General features: G+C 46.6%; 1 protein-coding gene across 1 annotated transcript in view; it reads right to left on the bottom strand.

The window, feature by feature from the left end:
• Positions 1,694-25,160, bottom strand: part of DCLK3 (doublecortin like kinase 3) — a 42,486-nt gene continuing 19,019 nt past the window's right edge. Inside the window, exons 2-5 of the mRNA XM_018066628.1 lie at positions 15,734-17,589; positions 4,806-4,938; positions 3,257-3,424; positions 1,694-2,317 (exon numbers count right to left, since the gene is read on the bottom strand). Of these exons, the coding sequence (XP_017922117.1) occupies positions 2,154-2,317; positions 3,257-3,424; positions 4,806-4,938; positions 15,734-17,589 (2,321 nt within the window). The 3' untranslated portion in view covers positions 1,694-2,153. The remainder of the gene's footprint in view (positions 2,318-3,256; positions 3,425-4,805; positions 4,939-15,733; positions 17,590-25,160) is intronic.

Here is a 25,160-nt window from a genome sequence, read left to right as displayed (position 1 = left end):
ACAGCACGTAGAAGACTAAACCTGCTCAGGAGACTCAAAGGAGTAAATAGAGATATAGGAAGAAGACCAGGAAAATGCATCACTTATGGAAGCCAAGTGGAAAAATGACTCAAACAGAGAGTGGTCAATAGGATCAAATGATGCCGTATGAGGTCTGAATATTCTCCTCTGGATTTAGTGCCTCTGGGTGACTTTACCAAAAGATCTTCCAGTAGAAATTGGTCCCAGCTTCCAGTCTCTTTCCACATTTCTAGAGTGAGTCCCACTGTACTGCCTGCTTGGCAGCGCCCTCTCCCTAGGTGTCTGGGTCCCAGCTCCAGGGGGCCCCTCCTCAGAGCTCCTGAAGTCAAAGCACCAGCTGGTACCTATTTGCAGTCATTCTAAGTTCCTAGGGCATGTCCCAGGCTCTGTTCCCTGGGAAGCCAACTCCGGGATGGAGATTAGAGTGCTGAAGCTTCACTGGGGAGTGATCTGAGGACCATCAACCTCTGGAAGAGAAGGGAAAGCATCAGGACCAGATGAGGGAGAATTGGGCTGTGATGCAGGCTCCATCAAGGCTCAGCCACCCCCATGGGGAGCTGTGAAAGGGCCTGGCCCTTTGCTGTTGTCTGCTCGAGCCCTAAATGGAGACATCATTGGATGCAGCCCACTCCTGGGAGAGGGGTGTAATCCCGCGAGAGGGATGTGATCCCATGTGAGGGGACTCCTCCCAGGTAAAGGCAATTCCCATTCATAGCTGAGGGCTGTCCGCCAGCACCACCCTGCAGCTTATTACCTTCAGTCTTGAGTGGGGATCTAGGTGGCACAATCAGAATTCACTGCAAGGGTTTCTCCTCCAAGCCTCTCCATTCAATCACCCCAACCTCTTCCCTTGGTGTCTCACCTAGGTGTTAACATCTCTCGATTACCTCCTGCCCGCTTTCTGCATTCTCCAACACCTGTCCCAGCAATTCCTCATGCTAGAGCCTCCTTGTGCTGTTCATGTTTGCTGATGGATGCACTTCTTCCACCAAAATGACACCTACACCGTCAGGAAGGAACAGGCAGGGTGAGAAACCCACACTTTTGGACTGAATTTTTGCCCTTTCGACCAGGTTGCATATAACCCTGAAAGGTCAAGTTGGGAAATATCAGGATGATGTTTCACTTTCAGCTCATTGGTACTCCCAGAATCATCTACTGGTACAGAAATCTGGAGTGAAATAACCAGTGACCCTGTGTCCTGCGCCCTCTGAGGGTATGCCCCGCAGGTAGGAACGTGTCTGAACCCTCAGAGCCCCTTCCAGCGTAACCCAGTAACTGCATTTCCGACCTACTAGTGCATTAAATGGCTCCCTCCCGACCTGAAAACATTAGCACAGTCGCAACCTGAGCAGAAGCCTAACTTCACGTAGAAAGGACTCAGGCCTGAGGCTCAGTGACTGAAGCATGGTCTAAATGGGTCCTAAAGGGATAGGGGTGAATCGATGATTTCTTCTTTCCATTTCAGGCTGCACCAAATCTGGTTTTCAGCAGAACTAAAATGCAAGAGACCCAGACCAGCATATCCTAAACAAACAGCCCTGGTCAGTTCATCAAGGGTCCGTCAGCACATTTACGTGTAGACACAGGGGTTTCAGGAGACATGTCTGAACTATAATTCGCTGGTTTTCATCACCAGCATTAAGAAGCAGTCAGAATACAGTTCGCTTCAGTTATCCAGAGCGCATTTTATTAATGAGGAAGGACTATGATTCAGATGATTAATTTCACAGGGGGAGTTTAAACCCTGGTAAGCACCACTCCTGTAATATGTACTAGGAACTTGATTATAAGGAAGAAGCAAAACACAAATCATTAATACCAAAACATCCCTCACTGAGAATAAGTCTCCCCACCCCACCTCCCACGATGTATTAAAGACTTCAAATCTAAAAACCTAAACATATGTTACAAGATTTAACATTAGGACTCAAGTTTATCTTGTTAAACACGCTTTAAAATACACTGAGTGTCTTCTCGCCTTCCCTTGATTCTCCAGTTATGTGAACAAGCCTTTTTCATTGTTTTTCTCCTCCGTGTCTGTCGTCTTCTCTGTCCCCAAGCAGGACCAAGGAGGACTGAGTAAGATGCTGAGGTTGCGACTACGACGTCTGCTCTGCAGCCTGTGTGTGCTAGCTCCGGAAGTGGTCCTCGCTGCTGGGGGGCACCTCCTTTTGTAGGTTTGCCCTGCTGGTCTTTCCGGCAGCTTCAAGCCAGGGATGCTGAAGGACCTGGTGGGCTGTGTAGCGCTTTTTGGGGTTTACCACCAGCAACCGGCTCACCAGATCTTTGGCAGCTGTTGGAATGATAGAAGGATGGAAAAATGAGATGGATGCAGATGGTTCAGAGTTTTCCTTTTCCATACAGGAAATAAGGACATAAGCATCTGTGTTAGCAACAAGTGCTGGACCAGAACACCACTGGCCCTCAGAACTGTCTGCCATGATGGAAGCTTTCCACATCTGCGCTACCCCCTTGGGACTGATGAGCATTTGAAATTCAGCTGGTGCAACTGACTAACTGAATTCTTCTTGCATTTCCTTTTAATTCACTGACGCTTAAATTCAAATAGCCCCATGCAGCTACAGGGCTACCGTGTTAGACGTGGAATCGTGAGGTCAGGCCCACCACTACCACCCATGGCGCCATCCAGCCCAAGAGGACACACAGAGGGCATGAACCATACCTATACATATTTCAAATGTGTAAATCAAGGGAAAGATTTCACCTGAAAGAGCCAAAAGGGAGGAGGACCACACAAGCTTCTGCTCCACTACAAGTATCTCTGACTTTCACCCTCTGACCTTCCAGAGCCTCTGTGCCCCAAGGATGCCCCTAGAGACCTGACTATTCACAAGTGAAATAAGCATCTCTAGTCTGTCCAATTCTGTATGTGAGATGCCTTTGATCTTTCCAAATGAGGATTCCACGTTTCTGATATTTTTCCAGTTCTGAGGTTCTTCAACTGGCTTCAAGAAAAGTATCTGGTGACTCCAACTGGTGGTAAGACTTACATATCAAAGCAAGTCATGTGTTTGGGACGCTATGGAGATCTACACAAAGCTAGCAGGAAATAAAGGAAAGCAGAGGATGCAGATGGCCCAGGTACTGTAGCAAGTTCTCTGGGTATGGTTTCACACATCTGACCTAAAAACAGGCTCTGCAGTCAGATCCCAGAAGGGGCCCAACTCCCCACCCCCAAACCACCTCCTGCCTGGGAAGCCCAAAGTCTCACCATCAGAGATATTGTCCCAGTAAGGAGCCAGAAACTCAAAGCGGCCGAGCTGGATGATGTTAAAGAGCTCCTCCTGGTCCCTCTCTGGGCTGCGGAACGGGGGGAAGCCGCACAGGAGGATGTAGAGGATCACGCCTGCGGCCCACATGTCCACCTCCAGCCCATAACCTGTGCAGTGGAGGCAGAAACACATCATCTCTTGGCTGCCATCTTGGTACGGAGGGGGTCTCAAAACCACACATTCAGCCAAACAGACAGCTCTGTGTGTATCCACTCCTGATGTCTCTATAGAGTCAGTGAGTTCAAAATTTAACTCACCCTGTTCCCATCTCCCAAAGAGCTTTCTTTTCCAACACCCTGTGTTAGCTGGCATGAGCCCTACTGTCCTGGCTTCCCAGAGTTCACGGAGTCTTTCTTTTTTTTTTTCCAAATATTTATTTACTTATATATTTATCTGGCTGTGCCAGGTCTTAGCTCCAGCATATGGGATTTTCAGTCTTCACTGTGGCATGGGAACCCTTTGTTGCAGCATGCAGGATCTAGTTCCCTGACCAGGGATCGAACCTAAGTCCCCTGCATGGAGAGTCCACCAGGGAAGTCCCCAGCTTATTTGCTTTCTTTCCTCTCTGACCCAAGAGAGCAATGCCTCCATTAAAACGTCCGGAGTCACTCACTACTCTCCTGTCACACTGTCGCATTACCACGGCAACTCTGCTGGCCACACTGAGTCCAGACTCATTCGTGGGGAATCCAGGCCAACCCTCCCCATCCAACTGCACTTCCCTCTGCTCTACTGAGGCTGGTTTTTCAAAGTCTCTGCCACCCAACTTCCATGCATAGGCTAATCTCTGTATCTTGGCTTCCCTGATGCATTTGCTGCTGGGATGGAACTCTCCCTTCTCCCTACCCCCAGGCTTATAACCCGTCTAGAGCTTTCCCATCTTTAGCCATCATAGGTAGTTTAACTGATTTCTCCTGGAGTACAAGGATGGCTAAATAATTATTCACATACTTGGAGCCATATAATGATGATGAAGATGATTTCCTCGTATATCCTTTACAGAGTCTATCACTAAACTAGCCCATTGGACCCTTATACAATATGCAATATACATATATTATTCATGAGGTTTGAATTGGGACCTCGTTTTCCTTTAATTGCGAGGTTAAAAAGGAGTTTTAAAGCCAATTACCATAAGAACTGCTCCATATCTCTCCCTTAGAGGTAGCTTTGGGTGAGTGGCTAAATGACCTTGCTTGCTTGAGTTTCCCATTCAATTCTCCACCATCTTTCATCTCACTGTCCCACCCAACACACACACACTCACAATCTCCTTTCTGTAATAAGAGCAGCCCTGATGAGGAACAAGTTCTTATGCTTTGGTCAAGGAGACCTACTTCAAATATTTAATATACAAGTGCAAATGCAGAGCCAATCTCTGAGATTTTTTAACTGCTTCATGTTGAAAAATGTGAAATTTAAATATGAAAAAGTAAACACTGGTTAGTAAGCGAGCTAGAGTCCCACAGAACCATGTGTAACTGTTACCTTTCTCAGAGAGGATTTCAGGAGCTACATAAGTTGGAGTCCCACACACAGTAAATATAGGCCTCACCACATGCTTTGCAAGACCAAAATCAGCCAGTTTCAAGGTGGTAGATTTGTCCTCATTTCGCTGAACCTGCAAGAAGCCAAAATCCCCAAATCACCAAAATTGTGATGAGAACAAAGATGAAATAGAACAATGAACATAAAAATTCAGGACAAGCAAACAATAAAACACAGGCACTTATAGATTAACCTGATACTGACAAATTCAACTTGACCTCAGTGACGCTTACTAAAGAGCCAATGAGTTAGATTTTCTCTGCCGTCCAATGCGGTAGTACCATATTGTCACAGATGGCTATTTATTTTAAATTAAATTCATTTAACTCCAGTTAAATTAAAAATTCAGTTTCTCAGATGCACTAGCCACGTTTCAAGTGTTCAAATGCCATCTGTGGCTGAGGGCTACCATATTGGACCAGGAAAATCTACAACATTACCATCATGACAGAAAGCTCCATTGAGCAGCACTGAGTTAGAACAAGGATCAGTGATCAGTGATGTTTCTGAGCAAGTGTGTGCATGCCTGCTAAGCTGCTTCAGTTGTGTCCAAATCTGTGACCCCATGGACTGTAGCCGGCCAGGCTCCTCTGTCCATGGGATTCTCCACGCAAGAATACTGGAGAGGGTTGCCATGCCCTCCTCCAGAGGATCTTCCCAACCAAGGGATTGAACCCAAAAACTGCAGGTAGATTCTTTACCAACTGAGCCACCTGGGAACCCCATTTTTTGAACACAGACTAGCTTTAACGAGAGCTAAAAAATGCTGTGGGTAACGCAAAATCTGACCAGAGGGAAAAAAAAGAAAAGGAAGAGAAGTAGGAACTGGAATGAAAGAGTAGACCAATAAGCAGTGGAGGCTAAAATTGTATGGTTTACCTAACAAACACCTCTGTCACGCTTCTTCGGGGCCAGGCATTGTGTATAACATATTACAGAATACTAATTCACGTAATCCTCACTGCAGTCTTGTGAGGCCGCTCACATCCCCATTTTACAGATGAGCAAATGGAGGCACAGTGACACAGTAAATGGTGAGCTGCAGTTTGAACCCCGAACACTTGGGCTTTACAATCTGTGCTTATAACTAGTGTATGACCCCAAATCTTCCAGCAAAGGGTTATTTCTGTTGCAGGAGGCAGCACCTGGGGGGGCTGGAGGGCATTAGGCAGGGCTCTGGTTCTCCCTGAGCCCCATCAGTCCCACGGCACAGCGACACCCAAAAATGCAGGGCGGGCAGCCCCGCCCCATCCCCCCACTCCCATCCGTTCTCCCCAGACAAGAGTAAGTGCTCCAAATATGCTCTGGTTCCTGCCAGAGAGCTTACATCTCTATAAGCAGACTGTATCTTAATCACTGAGCCCGAGTCACCGTTGCGCAGGCTAATCGATGTCTCCATAATTAACCTGACCTAATGGAATCAAGATTGCCGGGAGAAATATCAATAACCTCAGATAGGCAGATGACACCACCCTTATGGCAGAAAGTGAAGAGGAACTAAAAAGCCTCTTGAAAGTGAAAGAGGAGAGTGAAGAAAATGAAGATCATGGCATCTGGTCCCATCCTTTCATGGGAAATAGATGGGGAAACAGTGGAAACTGTCAGACTTTATTTTTTTGGGCTCTAAAATCACTGCAGATGGTGACTGCAGCCATGAAATTAAAAGACGCTTACTCCTTGGAAGGAAAGTTATGACAAACCTAGATAGCATATTCAAAAGCAGAGACATTACTTTGCCAACAATGGTCCATCTAGTCAAGGCTATAAACGGTTTTTCCAGTGATCATATATGGATGTGAGAGTTGGACTGTGAAGAAAGCTGAGCGCCGAAGAATTGATGCTTTTGAACTGTGGTGTTGGAGAAGACTCTTGAGAGTCCTTTGGACTGCAAGGAGATCCAACCAGTCCATTCTGAAGGAGATCAGCCCTGGGTGTTCTTTGGAAGGAATGATGCTAAAGCTGAAACTCCAGTACTTTGGCCACCTCATGCGAAGAGTTGACTCATTGGAGAAGACTTTGACGCTGGGAGGGATTGGGGGCAGGAGGAGAAGGGGACGACTGAGGATGAGATGGCTGGATGGCATCACCGACTCGATGGACGCGAGTCTGAGTGAACTCCGGGAATTGGTGATGGACAGGGAGGCCTGGCGTGCTGCGATTCATGGGGTCGCAAAGAGTCGGACACGACTGAGCGACTGAACTGAACTGAACTGAATGGAATCACAGATGTAGAGCCAAACACTCTTCTGCTTCGGTCTGTGTGTGGAGACAGACAACAGCCCTAAAGGGGACTGGGGAGGTAACTCTGAGAATAATCTACACTAGAAAATCTAGTTTGGAAGGGAGGGACAAAAAACCATGTGCTGACTTAAGTTTCCAGATGGGCCATCTTCATGAATCCCATTTGCTGGGTGACTAATGAAAAAAATCTGTGCCTTGCAAACATATGGAAATATTCCCAACCAAATGATCAGCAGTAAAAGCGTGTGGCTGACTGAATACACCCAAACAAACCATGTACATCTTTGCAATATAACAAAGACACCCTTCCCTTCCTCAAAGAAACCCCCTGATTCTAAAACCTGGCTGCATAACAGGGGGAGCAGATGAAACAGGAAGGAGACTCAGTCGTTCATTTTGAAATTTTTCATGAGATTTATTCTGAAAATGCATTATGTTAAATGTCCATGGGCTGATAGACATATTTTTCAAATATCAAATCTGTTTTCTTAAAGAAAATATTTTATGGCTTTTCCAAAGTAATATATTGCTTCTTATCTCCATTGCTTTTCTCTTCAAGCCTCCAAATGATGAGACCCACAGCAGAAGCTGAGGGGTGGTTAAGATCTGCAGGGCTGTTTGCTCCTTCCAGAAAGTGAGATGCATCGTGTTTTTAATTCTTCTGTCTCCAGCCTCTGCTGTCATGAATTATGTAACATTTCTCAGAGCTGACAGTGTGACTTTAGACTTCTTGTTTACTTCACCTACAAGACCAGCCTAACTACATTTACGCTCACACACTGACAGTGTGAATTTTGTTTTGGGCTTTTTGTTTTCCAACAGGCACTTCACAGTCTTGCCTTTGGAACAGTTCTTATCTTAATCCTTAAATTCAAATGAGTGACATCCTTCTGGAATAACTCTTCCTCCTAGAATTTGTGGAACTTTTTTTTTTTAATTGAAAAGTGGTCACTCAGTCGTGTCTGACTCTTTGTGACCCCGTGGACTATAGCCCACCAGGCTCCTCAGTCCATGGGATTCTCCAGACAAGAATACTGGAGTGGGTTGCTATTTCCTTCTCCAGGGGATCTTCCCAACCCAGGGATCAAACCCAGGTCTCCCACATTGCAGGCAGACGCTTTAACCTCTGAGCTACCAAGGAAGCCCTTTCAATTTTTTAATTGAAGTATAGTCGATTAACTGCCCTGACTGGCTCAGCAGAAGAATCTGCCTGCCAATGCAGGAGACGGAGATTCATCCTTGGGTCAGGCAGATCCCCTAGAGGAGGAAATGGCAGCCCACTCCAGTATTTTTGCCTAAAAGCAAAAATCCCGTGGACAGAGTCCAAAGGGTCGCAGAGTTGGACATGACTGAGCACACACACATAGTTGACTGACAATGTTGTGTTAGATTCTGGTATACAACAAACTGATTCAGTTATATATCTATATATTTTTTCATATTCTTTTCCAATATAGTTACTGACAAGATACTGAACATAGTCCCTTGTGCTATACAGTAGGACCTTCTTGGTTAGCTATTTTATACATAGCAGTGTGTACCTGCTAATCTCAAACTCCTAGTTTATCCCTCCTCTACCCTTTCCCCTTTGGTAACCATGTTTGTTTTCTATGTCTGAGTGTGTTTCTGTTTTGTAAATAAATCCATTTGCATCATATTTCCAACTCCACGTATAAGTGGTATTGTATTTGTCTTCGTCTGACTTCCTTCATTTAGTATGATAATCTCTAGACGCATCTTTTTTAAAAAGTATTTTTAATTTTTTAATTAGAGTATAATTGCTTTATAATGTTGTGTTAGTCCCTGCTGCACAACAACGTGCATCAGCTGTATGTATACATATATCCCCTCCTTGAACCTCCCTGTCATCTCCCCCATTCCACCCCTCTAGGTCATCCCAGCGCCCAGCCAAGCTTCCTGTGCCATACAGCAACTTTCTTCCAGCTATCTATATGCACGTGATAGAGTATCTATGTCCATGCTGCTCTCTCATTCATCCCACTCTTTCCTTCTCCCTTCTTCTGTGTCCACAAGTTCACTCTCTATGTCTGAGTCTCTCTTCCTGCCCTGTAAACAGGTTCATTAGTACCATTTTTCTAGATCCATACATATGGGTTAATATACCATATTTATTTTCCCCTTTTTGACTCACTTCATTCTGCATGACAGACTCTAGGTTCATCCACATCTCCACAAACGACCCAATTTCACTCCTTTTTATGGCTGAGTAATATTCCATTGTATATACGTCATCTCTGTCTATGGACATTTAGGCAGCTTCTTGTCTATTGTAAACAGTGTCGCTATGAACATTGGGGTGCATGTATCTTTTCATATTAGAGCTTTCGCCTTTCCCAGATCCTTTGCGCATGAATGGGATTGCTGGATCATAGGTAGCTCTGTTCTTAATTTTTAAGGAACCTTTATACTATTCTCCATGGTGGCCGCAGACAATTTACATTGTGCAGAACTTCTGAAACCATCAAATTCTCCACCCAAACGGGCAACTCATCTAAAATATCCTCCCACCAGACTATCATTCACTTTGACTGAAATCTCAAGATGAAAAGATCCCACAGCTTCACGTGGCAAACCATACTGATTGTAATCAGCTTAACATGTGAAGAGGTTCACCCCATACTGATTCAGAATTTCATCCCCACCCCGTTTTCTAAAATCTGCCCGCCCTCCCCCCAGGTCACCTCTGGCTTCTCTAACAGGCTCCCAGGCGGTACCTTCCTGGGCCATGCTTGGCTGAGGACCCGCCCACAGCCCCTGTGCCCACATCTGACCTTGCCCTCAGCCCAAATCTCCATTTCTCTGCCTACAGGTCTATCTAAACTCACTTCTCTAGGTCACATTCCTTCCGGGGCTTGTTTTCAGTTGCCCTCTAAGACAGAGTGTTAGAGATTACTTTATATGTTACTTCAACGACCGTAGATCCATCTAGGTCCAACGTCCTTTTTCCCAGCCACACCAAAGTCCCCTTCTTTGAATGCAGGCAATCTATATTATTTACATTAGCAGCCCAGTCACATCTAGACTGTCTCAAAGATTCAAGAGGAATCGTTCTTTTTCTGAGCCATTAACAACTTCTTCTCCTTCAAGGCACAGCAGTCTGTTTTTTTAAAGTTAATTTTTGGCTGTGAAGGCACAATTTAAATATGATCTTGCAATGATCATCTCTGAACAGCAGGTGGCAGCACAGTACAGACCGCACAGCAAGCGGCTGCCCTAAGAAAAGGGATAAAAAGCTTATTTATCTTCAACTTCTTACTTGATCCTTCATGCTTCCTCTGGCCTTCTCCCTCCAAGTGTCCATTTCTAACTGGCCATGAGGACTGGAATGACCTTAAAAACCAATTCACATGGAAACGCCAATGTCTAAAATCAACTTACATGTCAACAGCAAAAAAAAAAAAGAATGAAACAAGCAATGGGGATGAAATTTTCCCTGGGACCTGTCACATGACCAGCCTATGACACGCCTTTGGTGCCTACACATCATCACTTCTCCGGCTCCTGTTTGCTTCTCCCAGGGCTCAGTCAACACCACACAGCGCATTCCAACCCCGCCAAGGGAACACAGGCTGACAGAAGCAGCAATTAACACTGAGATTTCGTTGAGCTGGAACTTCTCATAATTAAAACTTCTTTTGCAAGCTCTCAGGAGTCTAAATAGCCCTAAAGGAAGAAGGAAATTAGCATCTTATCAGGAAATATGATCACTAGAAATAAAGTATGCTCAGTAACACAGGCCTAAAATTTTACTCTAGGGCCCAATTACCAGATATAAATATTTCTGCTGGTGAAAACAACATGATAAGCTTGTTTGATCCATTAAGAGTTCTTGGCACATTCTGGAAGTCTCTAAAGGCAGCCACAATCAGCCATGTAATCAAAAGTTAGTTCTGACATCATCACTCTCCCATTTGGCAGAGACAGGTATTGATACAGACAGTAGCCATCTATTAAAGGAAGAAACAATCACTTTGATAATACAAAGCAGAATACAAAATTAAAGACGACCCAAGAGCATTAATTGATGGACAGCAGTCACCATGGTGATATTTACTAATATTAACTCTCAAAAGACCAGCCAAATTTGCAACATAATTATAATATCAGGAAATTTAGAGATGACACCTTTCTAAACCCAGATAATGAGCTTATTGTCAAATCCACCACTCCCCAGATCTCTTTCTGAAAAACCACAATGCACCGATGCTAAGCAGCGTTGAAATTCTGACATAGTATGAACTTCGAGTGCGTGTATGCTTAGTCACGTCTGACTGTTTGCAACCCCATGACTGTAGCCACCAGGCTCCTCTGCCCATGGGATTCTCCAGGCAAAAATACTGGAGTTGGTGGCCATGCCCTCCTCCTTCCTGACTCAGAGACCGAACCCATGTCCCCTGCACCTCCCACACTGCAAGCAGTTTCTTTACCACTGAGCCACCTGCGAAGCTCATGCTGAACGCTACTCACCCAGGAAAGGACAAACACAGTTTAGAAATGTGATAGGCCCATTCTTTCAGAAAAATGCCAGCTGACATTATCCACAGGATACAAGAGATATTCCCCTATGCCACTAAATTTGGCTCAGATCTGTGGCTTTGTACAGCTTCTGAAGGGGCCACACCACCATGAAAAAAACCTTTTTATTTAAAAACAAAAAACGTGGGCTTTCTTAAAAATCAGAAATAGGGTCTAAATATTAAATTAACAGCAGTTAAAAGATGCTTACTCCTTGGAAGAAAAGTTATGACCAACCTAGATAGCATATTCAGAAGCAGAGACATTACTTTGCTGACTAAGGTCCGTCTAGTCAAGGCTATGGTTTTTCCTGTGGTCAGGTATGGATGTGAGAGTTGGACTGTGAAGAAAGCTGAGTGCCGAAGAATTGATGCTTTTGAACTGTGGTGTTGGAGAAGACTCTTGAGAGTCCCTTGGACTGCAAGGAGATCCAACCAGTCCATTCTGAAGGAGATCAGCCCTGGGTGTTCTTTGGAAGGAATGATGCTAAAGCTGAAACTCCAGTACTTTGGCCACCTCATGCAAAGAGCTGACTCATTGGAAAAGACTCTGATGCTGGGAGGGATTGGGGGCAGGAGAAGAAGGGGACCACCGAGGATGAGATGGCTGGATGGCATCACTGACTCGATGGACGCGAGTCTGAGTGAACTCCGGGAGGTGGTGATGGACAGGGAGGGCTGGCGTGCTGCGATTCATGGGGTCGCAAAGAGTCGGACACGACTGAGCGACTGAACTGAACTGAACTGAATAACTCATGTACTAGACTGAAAACATAGCTATGCTGCAGTTTTCATCTCTCTCTCTCTCTCTCAAGATACACACACACACGCACTTCACTGCCTTCAAGGGCACTAAAACATGTATGAACTGAGATATAAATCCATGAAGAGTTGCTGAATGACTTCTTTCAGGCAGTTAGCTTGTCCACACTAAATGTATTCCTTAGAGTTTTTCTATTTCCTGTAGCAAACCTCTTCATGCCATCTGCAAGTGCTGACTTTCTTCATTTCAAAAATTGTTGACAAGTCAGTCCCTTAACACAAATGAGAGTCTCTCCTGCCCAAGAGATGAACCAGCTTGACAACCTGGTTCCGGGACCTTGCAGAGAAAATGCAAGCTCAGATGACTGTCCCCTAAAGAAAACGATCCTACAGGGTAAACAGTCTTACTCCACATCCTCAAGAACATGTATCACTGTTCTAGTGATTTTTTAAGCACAGGCCCAAAGTGTCCCACACCCAGGCCTCTAATCTGAATCCTTCCTGCTTACACAACTCAGTGAAAACAACAGAGGAGCTATACAGAACACTGCTCTATCATGATTCCAAAGTGGCCACTGAAACAGAGTGCCACACTTCACACACAGGGAAGAACTGGGCTCAGACCTCAAACTAAAAAATGGTTGAGGACACTCAACTCATGCAAACACGGAATTCTTCAAGATTTCCTTGGTGGTTCACTGGTTAGGACTTGGTGCTTTCACTGCTCTGGGCCCAGGTTTGATCCCTGGTCGGGGAACTAAGATCCTGCAAGCCTCTTAGTGTGGTCAAAAAAAAAGAGCAAAAATGAAATTTTTCAAAGGGAGATTTACTCACAATGGTAATTCCGATCACTCAGGCAGTCAGTCAGTGTTCTGCAATTCTATGAATTTGGGCCAAAACAAAGTTGTTTGATTGAAGGGTCAACTAGACCTCACTTCACCAGATAATTAGCTTGACTCACTCAGAGTTTCATTCTGCTTGTGGGAGCAATTTAGGCAGATGAATGTACCGGGATGATGTTTCCAGGCTGGCTCTATAACCATGAAACGAAAGGAAACAGGCTAACTCTCTGCCCCCTCCTCCAAAAAAAAAGTATGGTTTACAGAGACCACTGCGTCCATCTTCTCCAGCTTCATATGCAGCAATCTGGCTTTGGAGTCTTCCTCATGATGTCCACCTTATCATCAGACATGTTCTTAACATCATAATAATGACATCAGCTGCTGCTGATTGAAGGCTTGCTATTCACCAGGCAGCATGCTGGGGTCTATACTCATCCACTCATCTAACTGATATTTATTGACTATCCACTATGTGACAGAACTGGTCTAGGTTTCACGGTACAGTCTGAATAAAACAATGTTCCTACTGTCCTAGGACTTTCCAAGAGGAGCAAAGAGAGAACAGACAAATAAATATGAAACAGATCAGGTGGTGATCGAGGTTACAAATAAGAAAGTGGAATAAAGGGCCAGAGAGTGACCATGTGAAGCGTGCTGTTCTATTGAAGCCCACTAGGAACACAGCTGAAGCTCAGAAACATGTTCAGTTGATTGCCTCATTGCAACAAGCGAGAAGGTGCACCTTGGGGATCCAAGCACCTTGGGGATCTAAGCAAGAGGGTGTTCAAAGAACTAGTAAGATCTGGGCTGTGCCAGCTAATTTGGAAGAGGGTTCAAGAAAGTAGGATTTTGCTATGAATTGGAAACTGTCAGGATATGAGGGCAATTCTGTGACTGGACATCTTGGTAATTCTTATCTAAAAGGTGAGAAGAAGATGGGGCAGTGAGTCAGTCCCCAGGAAGGGAATACGTAGCCACACTTGTGGTCTGGACTATCCTGTTCTTATCTGGATTTGGATGTCATGATGAAGAGGTCTTGCTTCTGTCTGGATCCATCAGATGGCTATCCACTCCAGCACTCTTGCCTGGGAAATCCCATAGGCAGAGGAGCCTGGTGGGCTACAGTTAGTGGGGTCGAAAGAGCTGGACACGACTAAGCATGCGTCATGGTTCTAGAGTGACCTTGTTTCACATGGGTGTTTGGGGAGATGGTTTGCATCCAAAACCTGAATAGCTCAGCTGTGAGTGGCAGGCCACCTCCTGGTGGTCTTGGGCTAATGTTCCTTTCCTGTGAGCAATCCACCCTCAACCGTACAAGATAGGTACCATTACTATTTATTTTTCATAAATGAAGAAACAAAGCCCCAGAGAGACAAAAGGGCTGATGCTAGAGGCTTGTGGAATGTTAGTTTCCTGAGCAGGGAGGGAACCCTGACCCTCGGCAGTGAGAACCCTGAGTCCTAACCACTGGACCAAGCCTTTTTAATTCCTGTGGCAAGACCTTTTCTTCAAAAGGTCCAGGGGGCTTTCAATGGGAGCATGGGCTCAAAGCCTACAGGGGAAGCTGTTACCAGCAGACACCCTTAACACCTAGGCCAGAAGATGTGCAAATGCCCAAGAAATGAAGTCCATGTGATCACTGTCCAAATGAAAATACTCTTCTCCCAGGGATGAGGAAACATATTCCATTCTGTTTAAATTGGAAGGCTACTTTCTCAATAATTTAATCAAAGCCCATTTATTTCCACAATTTTTGAACTTTAAGCAAGTTTTACATATTGGAACAAGTATGTTAAAAAAAAAAAAAAAGACCATAAAGCTAATGTTCCAGGGATTTCCCTGGCTGTCCAGTGGTTAAGACATCCTGTTTTTACTGCAAGGGGTACAAATTCACTCCCTGATTGGGAAACTTAGATTATGCATGCCACACTCTATGGCCAAAAAAAGGAAAGAAAATTTCTTAGTCTGAACAAAAATGAAAATAACAACATGTCAACATAAAAAGTTATATACATATATGTTACATTCTACAGGCTTCCCTGGTGGCTCAGATGGTAAAGAACCTGCCTGCAATGCGGGAGCCCTGGGTTTGATTCCTGGGTTGGGAAGATACCCTGGAGGAGGGCATGGCAGCCCACTCCAGTATTCTTGCCTGGAGAATCCCCATGGACAGAGGAGCCTGGTGGGCTACAGTCCATAAAGAGTCAGACACCACTGAATGACTTAAGTTGGGCAAGCACCTCAATCTTCTACAGTGCAAGGGTAACAGAATAGGTGACCATTCCTATGTTTTTTATCTTTTTTTTTAATTAAAAAATCATTTTTGTCTGCACCTTGGGGAATGTGGGATCTTAGTGCCCAGACCAGGGATAGCTCCTGGCACCCCCTGCATTGGAAGCACGGAGTCTTAACCCCTGGACCACGTGGACGGCCTCTGTGCCCCGGTTTATCTTTCCCAACTGCCGCCTCCCACCAGGGCAGGGCTCACCAGCAGATTCTCCGGCTTGAGGTCCCGGTGGACGATCCTCTTGTCGTGCAAGTGCACCAGCGCCTTGCACAAGTCCATGAGCATGAGGGCAGCCTCGCGCTCGGGGAACTTCACACTTTCGACGATGGCGTCGAACAGGTCCCCTCCCTGCACGTACTCCATGATCAGGTAGATCTCTGCGTCCGTCTCGTACACTTCGTGCAGTTTCACGATGTTGGGGTGAGACAGGCTCCGGATGATGAGGACCTCGCTGTCCACCATGCCCTCCTTCCCCCTGAGCTTGGACTTGTCGATGATCTTCATGGCGTAGGCCTGCCGCGTGCCGCGGTGCCTGCACTCCTTCACCACCGCGAAGTTCCCGTCGCCGATCACCCGGCCCGGCTCGTACTGCTTCCGCACGTCGGCCGCCAGGATGCCCGCGGGCCGCCGCCTCCTGCCCGGCCGCTCCGCCTCGCCCTCCTCCGGCCTCGTCTCGGGCTCCTTTTCGATTCTGGCTGGCGGCTCGTCGCGGGGAACCATCATCCTCCTCGCTCCGGACACCACGGGCTTCTTCTCCTTCTCCGCCTCCTGCTCGTCCCCTCGGGTCCTGGGGAGCTTCTCCGGATCCAGGTCAGCGTGATGCTCCCTCCGGAGCCAGCCTCCCGGCTTGCTCCTGCCTGCGTTCCTGCTGTCCTTCTCCTCTCGGCGGGGCTGTGCTTCCCCAACGAAAACGTCCCTCTTGGCCTTGGCTGCAGCGGGGGGATGACCCTCCTGGCCTCCAGGATCTCTGTCCTCTTTCCTGTCGACGCTTTTGCTGGGTCTCCTCGGTTCCTGTGAGGGGTGCCCAGGACTGCTCCGGGGACCCTCCTTCCAGCCTTCCTCCCCACCCTGGAGCTTCTCCTCCGGGGACCTCCGGCAACTCCTGGTCCTCACCAGCCTCTCCACGTCGTAGCGGGGGCACCTGCCCAGGTCCAGCTCGCTGGTACCCAGGGACCGTCGCTCCCTCTGCAGGCCCTGCTGCAGCTCTCGCTCCCGCTTACACTTTTCACACCTGATCAATTCCCCCGACGTCTTTTCCATCTCCACCGCCAGGTGCTTCTCTCCACTGGCATGCCTCTCCAGGGCGGCATCCTTGGGCGCCTTGCTGCCAGATTCGGCCTCCCGCTTCCCCTTCCCCCACTTCTTCGGGGTCCTCACCCTGTCCTCCCCTGGGGTCTGCCCCTGGGGTCTGATGGCTGCCGGGGACCTAGCAGCCTCCCCGCTGCTCTTGGTGGTCTCGTTCTCCCCACAGGGGTGACCCCCTTTCACAGCTTTGCTATAAAGTCTGCTTCTCAGCCTTGGAGAGGGGATCTGGCTGTGCTGCTGGGTCAAAGTCAGAGCCCGGGCTTTGCTGGGGTACAGTTCCTCTATAGCCACCTGGATGTTCTTCAGTGTCAGCGGCTCTTTGCCCACCGCTATGAAGGCATCTCCTTCCCTGAAGAAATCAGACACACTCCTGATTTCCCGGCCTTTGAGGTTGAACAGCTTCCTCACACGGTCACTCTTCCACCTGGGAAAGCCCAGGGCCTCTGAGACATCGGCCAAGAGCTGCTCAAAGGTTTGCACCGATCGCCTGTTGAGGAGCAGGGTGATCTTGCGGAGGGGGTGGCCGCCCACCTTGACCACGGTCACGACCCTGGGCTTCAGCGGGCTGTTCTCAGCGTGGACAGGGTGAAGGCCACTCTGGGGGCTGAATGGAGGCACCACAGAGCTGCGTGATCCCAGGAATGGTTTCTCCAGGCTCCCTCGGCCAGCAGGCAGCCAGGTGCCCTGCAGCTTCTGCTCCGTGATTCTCGAGCTTAAACATTTTAGAGAATGTTCACAGAGACCTCGATGTCCTGTGGGGGGAAAAGGACAACACAGTATTAGTCAAGAGTCCTTTGACCAGCTCAGTCAGTAAAGAATCTGCCTGCAATGCAGGAGACCTGGGTTTGATTCCTGGGTCAGGAAGATCCCTTGGAGAAGGAAATGGCAACCCACTCCAGTATTCTTGCCTGGAGAATCCCATGGACAGAGGAGTCTGACGGGCTACAGTCCATGGGGCTGCAAGAGTCGGACACGACTTAGCGACTAAACCACCGCCAAACCTTTACTAAGATTGTTTCCTGGTGGCTCAGGTGTAAACAATCTGCCTGCAATAGCAGGAGACACATGCAGGAGATGCAAGTTTGATCCCTGGGTCGGGAAGATCCCCTGGAGGAGGAAATGGCAACCCACTCCAGTATTCCTGCCTAGGAAATCCCATGGACAGAGGAGCTGGGAGAATTACAGTCCAATGTGGTTGCAAAAGGGCCGGCCACAACTTAGCGACTAAACAAACGAACAAACAAAAAAAGTCTTTACTAAAGATGACTGATACTGTCACAGGTTAGACATGTGCTTGTTGAGGATCTGCTTGAAACAATGGAGCCGTCACATGTGAGGCCTCCTGTCCAGTCTCCTCCAAGAGCAGCCAGGAATGCAGTATGGAGTCTGCACTGGGCCTGAGGTGTCCCCCCCAAGTCCCCTGGGTACCAGGATAGACCACACCTTGGGAGACCCTTCTAGGCAAGGCCTGACCCTGAAGGCAGCTCCCACTATCCTAAACTTTCAAAAACCTACAACTGAGATAAAAGGTCCAAAATTTGCTGCTCAGGAAATACCAACAAGAGGTCAGAACTTTCTGGAACCTTAAAAAATCCAAATCTTTTTTTTTCCTGCTAAGTCACAAAGGATTGTTTTTTTCCATTTAAAAAATAATTGAAGTACATTTAATCCACAATGTTGTGTTAGTTTCAGGTGTACAGCAGAGTGACCCAGCCACACACACATATATATGTATCTCTTCCCTTCTAGATTTCCCCTTACCCCTAAAGAATCCAAACCTTACCTACCTCTTCGCCAAGAACAGTTTTCTCAGCTTGACTTTCAGGGTGAGGCAAGGTGCGAAGAGGTTATAAGCACAGATCTGGATTTGAATCCTGGAGCAGCCACTGACCCTATTTGTGAACTTGGACAAATACTCACAATCTGTTTTTTATTTTTATTTTTTCATGTATTAAGTGAGAATGATAACACCTTCCTCCCAGGATTTTGGGAGAGAGTAAATGAGAAAATGATTATGACTCACTTGAGCTTGACACATAGTAAGGGCACAGTGATTGTCAGTTATTAATACTATCCTTGTTATCTTAATATCTCTCTTGTATGATCATTTCATTCTGGTAGCCGAAATGACATGGTAGTCTTCTCCAAATGTGTTTTTCTCTCATTATCAAAAAAAGGAAAGAAAGAAATCAAAGTCATTTTGTTCTTCAGAGCTTTAATAATGAGAATGTGCTCATTCTCATGATGTTTCCTGATAAACTGAATAAATGAATAAAACAAGACTCTGTATTTCCTGGTCAGACATACCCAGCTTTACCTCATTTTATGGTGCTCCACTTTCTTACGCTTTGAAGATATTACATTTTTTATTGATTGAAGGTTTGTGGCAACCCCAGGTCAAGCAAGTCTATGGACACCATTTTAGCAAATGGCATTTGCTCACTTCATGTCTCTGCGTCATATTTTGGTAACTTCCGCAATATTTCAAGTTTGGTCATAATTGTTATATTTGTGATGGTGATCTGTGACCAGGGACCTTAGATGTTACTCCTATGGCTCACTGAAGGCTCAGATGATAGTTAGCTTTTTTTTTTTTTTAATAACCAGTAAGGTATTTTTAAATTAGGGTATGTACCTGTTTTTTTGGCTGCTCCAGGTCTTTTTTTTCCTTTCTTTCCTTGAACTGAACACATTTATTTTTTTAATTAATCAATTTAATTGTAGGATAATAACTTTACAATATTGCGGTGGTTTTTGCCATACATTAACATGAATCAGCCACGGGTGCACATGTGTCTCCCCATCCTGACCCCTCCTCCCCGCTCCCTCCCCACCCCCTCCCTCTGGGTTATCCCAGAGCACGGGCTTTGAGTGCCCTGCTTCATGCATCGAGCTTGCACTGGTCATCTATCTTACGTATGGTAATACATATGTTTCAGTGCTATTCTCCCAAATCATCCCACCCTCCCCTTCTCCCACATAGTCCAAAAGTCTGTTCTTTGCATCTGTGTTTCTTTTGCTGTCTTGCATATAGGATTGTTGTTACCGTCTTTATAAATTCCATATATATGTGTCAATATACTGTATTGGTGTTTCTCTTTCTGACTTACTTCACTCTGTATAATAGGCTCCTGCTCCAGGTCTTAGTTGTGACATGTGGGATCTGGCTCCCTGACCAGGGATCAAACCTGGGCCCCTGCATTGGGAACACGGAGTCTTAACCACTGGCCAACAGGGAAGTCCCTGTACATTGGTTTTTTTAAGACATAATGCCATGGGCAACTTAATAGACAACAGTGGAGTATAAACATAACTTTTATACGTACTGCAAAATCAAAAACATTGGGATAGCCACTTTATTGCAGTGCTCAGGAATTGAACTTGAAACAGCTCCAAGGTATAACTGTACTTGAGACAAAAGTGGTTTAATTTTCATTTCTGCCCAGGGTAGAAAAGGAAACAGGAAAGTGATAGAATATGGAACTCAGTTAAAACCCAAGGATGGGCTGTAAATTATTAAAGTTGCCCCCACAGGACCCCTATGTCACATCCTACATGCAGGAACCTGCCATTTAGGCTTCCTTTAAGAATTTTTAAATGATTATTTTTAAGCACATCTGAGTTGTAGCAGACACTCCAGTTTTGCCAGGATGGGCAATTTGGCCCAGCATATTGACAGAATGTTGTGGGGTGTTTTTTTTTGGTTTTTAATTATAACAGACAATCTGTTCTGAGATGATTTCCATCTAGACACAGGTGTCTGATTAGATGACAAGCGTGGCCCTACTGATTCTTCCCACATGCCATGACTTTATAAGCTCACCAGTCACGTTTGCAGTTAAACTATTTATTTACAGAGATCTGTCATTCCTTTCTTCTCATAATCCCCCTGATTTGCCTCCATTTTCGGCTGAGAAGGTTGATGCTGAGAGAGCAAGAGGAGAGGTCTCCAGGAGCTGCACTCGTTCCCGTTTCCTCAGGAAACAGGAAGGATGGCAAGAAAGGTGACCCTCAAATGCCCGTACACAGAAGGACTGCTGCTGCTGCTGCTGCTGCTAAGTTGTCTCAGTCGTGTCCGACTCTTTGTGACCCCATAGACTGTAGTCCACCAGGCTTCCCCATCCCTGGGATTCTCCAGGCAAGAACGCTGGAGTGGGTTGCCATTTCCTTCTCCAATGCATGAAAGTGAAAAGTGAAAGGGAAGTCACTCAGTCGTGTCCGACTCCTAGTGACCCCATGGACTGCAACCTACCAGGCTCCTCCGTCCATGGGGTTCTCCAGGCAAGAGTACTGGAGTGGGGTGCCATTGCCTTCTCTGACACAGAGGGACTAAGTCTTTTCATTTGTTTCCCTTAGGGTGCTTCTAACAGAGTGGGACCCTCAATACATTTGTCAGGCTAAGGAAAGGGGAAACATGCTGTGGCTCAGGTGGTAAAGAATCTGCCTGCCAAGCAGGAGATACGGATTTGATCCCTGGGTCAGAAAGACCCCCTGGAGAAGGAAATGGCTACCCACTCCAGTATTCTTGCCTGGAGAATCCCATGGATGGAGGAGCCTGGCAGACTAGAGTTCATGAGATCCAAAAGAGCTGGATGGGACTGAGTGAGCAAACAATTCCAGGAAAGGTTCAGGGCAGAACCAGGACAGGGAGCATTCCGTGAATACATGAGAGTTTAGCATGGAAGGGGGTTCAGGAGGGGCCCAGTGGAAGTCCAGGAAGGTCCCATCCCAGGAGACATACAATAGTACTCTTGGAGCAAGACAATCACTGTGGGTCACATATTCAGTGGTGATTGAGGATGACAGAGGCAAGTCATGATGAGAACTCAAGGTCCGAGATAGTGAGATTTCAGAGTCCGGGTGTAGTGGTAGGTGACTTGGCCTGTGGTACCCAGAGTTGGGATGGGGGCGAGTTGGCCATGCCCTGGGATGGCTGTGCCCCAGCTGGTTCCAGCAGACCCTAACTCAGAATACATCCTCATTTTGGTGGTTGGGAGAGCACTCTGGGCTCACTCCATCCCTGAATCCAGGAAAGGCTCCACGGGCATGGCCCCCAACCCAGGGCGCAGGCACAAAAGATGTGGAGACAGCACAGCGCAGTCTCTGCCACACCACCATCACGCATTCGGAGCCCACTGCCTAGGTGTTCTCAAACCCCCTTAAAATCTCTGTGACTTAGAGCCAGGGTGAGACCTTGGTACCCCTCCCCCGCAACATAACTCGGAGCTACAAAGGTAGCACTTCTGGTTTTATCTGTATCATGCTACTGGGGCATCCTGCGAAACACAACCTCAAGATGCGATTATTTTTATCTTCTCTTCCACAAGCCCTCCTTCCTCCTTTAAATTTCTTAGTCCAGGGCAGATTTTTCTTCTTTATTTATTTTTTTTTAATTTTATTTTTTAAATTTTAAAATCTTTAATTCTTACATGCGTTCCCAAACATGAACCCCGATTTTTCTTCTTTAAAGGGAAGAGAAAAAATCAGGAGATTCTGAATGCCTGGTCCATCGGCAAGAAGAGCAAACAGCCTGGAGAGGAACAGCCTAGCACATCCCTGGGACCCTGAGTTCAATCTCCAGGATCAGCTCCATCGCCCAAGGAAAATAGTGCCCTGAGGACTTTGGGGCTGACTATAAGCAGCACTATCCAGGACCTACCCAGATAATCTGACCATGTCCACACATCTCCAACAACTGACAAAATCAATTAAGTAGAACCGTACAAAATTGCTAGCAGTTCTACCAATTACATCTCAGAGGATGATTGGATGGCATCACTGACTCAACGGACATGAGTTCAAGCAAACTCTGGGAGATAGTGAAGGACAGGGAAGCCTGGCACGCTGCCAGTCCATGAGGCCACAAAGAGTCGGACATGACTTAGCGACTGAACCACAACTTACCTTAAAGGGAAGTTCAACAATTACCTTAAAAGGGAAATTGCACATGGCTCAACCTAGCACTATCTTGGATAATAACCCCTACTCTGTCTCTACACTAACAATAGTTAATCAAAGTAGGCATAGTAAAAATTAAGCGTCCTCATTCCCAGTCCTCAGCCACCAGTTGGCAGTTTCCAGGAAGGGCACAGGAAAGGATTCCCTTGTGGCATCATTTTTCTGTTAATTTCCTACAGCAACATAAACTGACCTCAGCTTGACAATACCGCTGCTTTTGCCTCAGACAAATGCTTATAGGGTTTTCCCCAGCACCCATCAAGCCCATGCAGGAGCAGAACTTTCTCAAAGCCACTTGTTCCTTAAGAGCCTTCAGGAGCTCCTTATTATCATCTCTGAGGGTCAAACCCAAACTCTTCAGCTTGACATGGAAGGTGCTCCCTCTTCCAGCGGTACCTCACCCATCCCAACCCCACTCTACCTGGGTAGGAGATAGATGGGCCCCTGGGCAGAGCAGCTGGAGTTTGTCAAATGGAGTAAAATTGAAGCTTTGCTTTCCGCAGACGCTCCAAGCACAAAGTTAATGGCAGGAGCTGAGCTCTGCTGGAGTAAAGAGAAAAGAGGTCTGCTCATGAGGTCAGAGAAAACTCCCCAACTGCACATGTACAGGAAGGCTCCTCAGGGGTCAAAGACAAGGGCATGCCATCTCGTAATAAGTGTCATCAAACCTCCCACTGGCCTCTGCGCTGGAATCCATCTTGGCAAAAAAGCTGCTCATACATCAGGCGGGGGGTGGGGGGCGGGGGGCGCTGGAAGGGTGGGTCCAAAACAGGTCAAGTGTAGGAAAAGAAATGAAATAACTGGCCAAAGGTAAACAAAGATCCAGAAGGACTGCCTGATATATGTGATTTAACTGCCTCTTTACTGCATTCTTCCTCATCGGGGAGGGCACCCATACCCCTTCTCTCTGGGTTGTATTTCTGCCTTGCTTCAGTCTTAAATAAACACAATGTTTCTCTGTGTGCTCTCCCACATGCTATACTGTATCTCTGATAATAAGCTTTGTACCTGTTTTTACAGTTTTTGCACTTTGAGAAATTCCTGTTTCAAACATGGCAAGAGTGAGGGGAACTTTGTTTCTAGCCTTTTGCCCCCGATGGACTAGCGGCTAAGGTTCCAGCTGTTCATCCAGGCTACCCAGGTTCAGGTCTTGGGCAGGGAACAAAGATCTCTCTTCAGGACGGTTCACTGCTGTCTCCTGAGGTGGCATCCTCACTCCTCCCACCCATCCAAACCTCACCATCACATGAGACCTAAGACCCGCATCCACCACCACACCCTCCCTGACCTCACAAGTTCACAGTCACCGCTCCCGCTTCTGAAGCTCTGTTCATTCACTAAAACAACGTTTCACATGAATGCTTGAGGCCCTTCCTTCTGCACACCTCAGCTCACTGTTACTTCATCTTCAAAGGTGTAAATACTCCCCCTCTCAACTAAACTCAGCCTCATCAAAAGCAGAGACCATGGATTATGCAAACTCCCTTCCTCTGTCTCAGAATATATAATAAGCATGTGAGATTGGGGAAACCCGTTTCCAGTACTAACTTTAGCATCCATATCAGGTCTCAGGCTCCCGGCTCTCCTTGCAAATAATTGAGCGTTTCTAGTTTCCGCACTGGTAGACATCCCACAACAGACCTTAACTAGATGAAACAAGTGACATGAAAGAAAACACGGTCACAGACATCCACCGACTACCAGGAAATGTGACAAGGTAGCGTTTGCCAAGGACAGATGATACAGGGAGGGAAGAGGAGTGTATTTCTTCGGAGTTTTGTGAAGCTTCCTTTCCGAGTTGCACAAAGAATGTGAACACAGGGCCAGAAGCTCTCATTTAAATCCTGGTCCTACCAGGCTCAGAGTAGCTGTGTGACCTTGGGAACACTATGTGACCTCTCTGAGCCCTCTTCCACGTGGGCTAACTCTGGCACCTCACCTCTGCATGCTGTTTGGCATAGAGTGGGCTTTCCTCTCCAACGGAACAGGTCTCATAACCTTTGGTTTCCTCCCAATCCACATACATGTCAAGGGCGAAGAGGACATGATGCTAAATGTGACTTGGCAGGGTGATTTTGTCATTTAAGTAGCGACTGAAACAGAAAACCAGTAGGAACAGGATATTAAGAGAAACACCGGGGCAGATCTAAGTATCCGGCTCCTGTGGGTAGATAAACTTCCTGCTCACTGATCTTAGGAGTCTCTGACTGGTCTGAGCCAATAAACTCAGTAACTGCAAAAGCATTTTGCTGTTATTACCTCTGATGGGTTTGGCTCCAAGCAACTGTGCCTCCTCGCTACTGCCACAACTCAGATGAAATAATGTAACCTCGTTCCACAAGAGTCAGCCCTACACTTTTTTACA

Source organism: Capra hircus, chromosome 22, assembly GCF_001704415.2.
Source record: "Capra hircus breed San Clemente chromosome 22, ASM170441v1, whole genome shotgun sequence".
Lineage (NCBI taxonomy): Eukaryota > Metazoa > Chordata > Mammalia > Artiodactyla > Bovidae > Capra > Capra hircus.
This window is presented reverse-complemented; position numbering and strand designations above follow the sequence as displayed.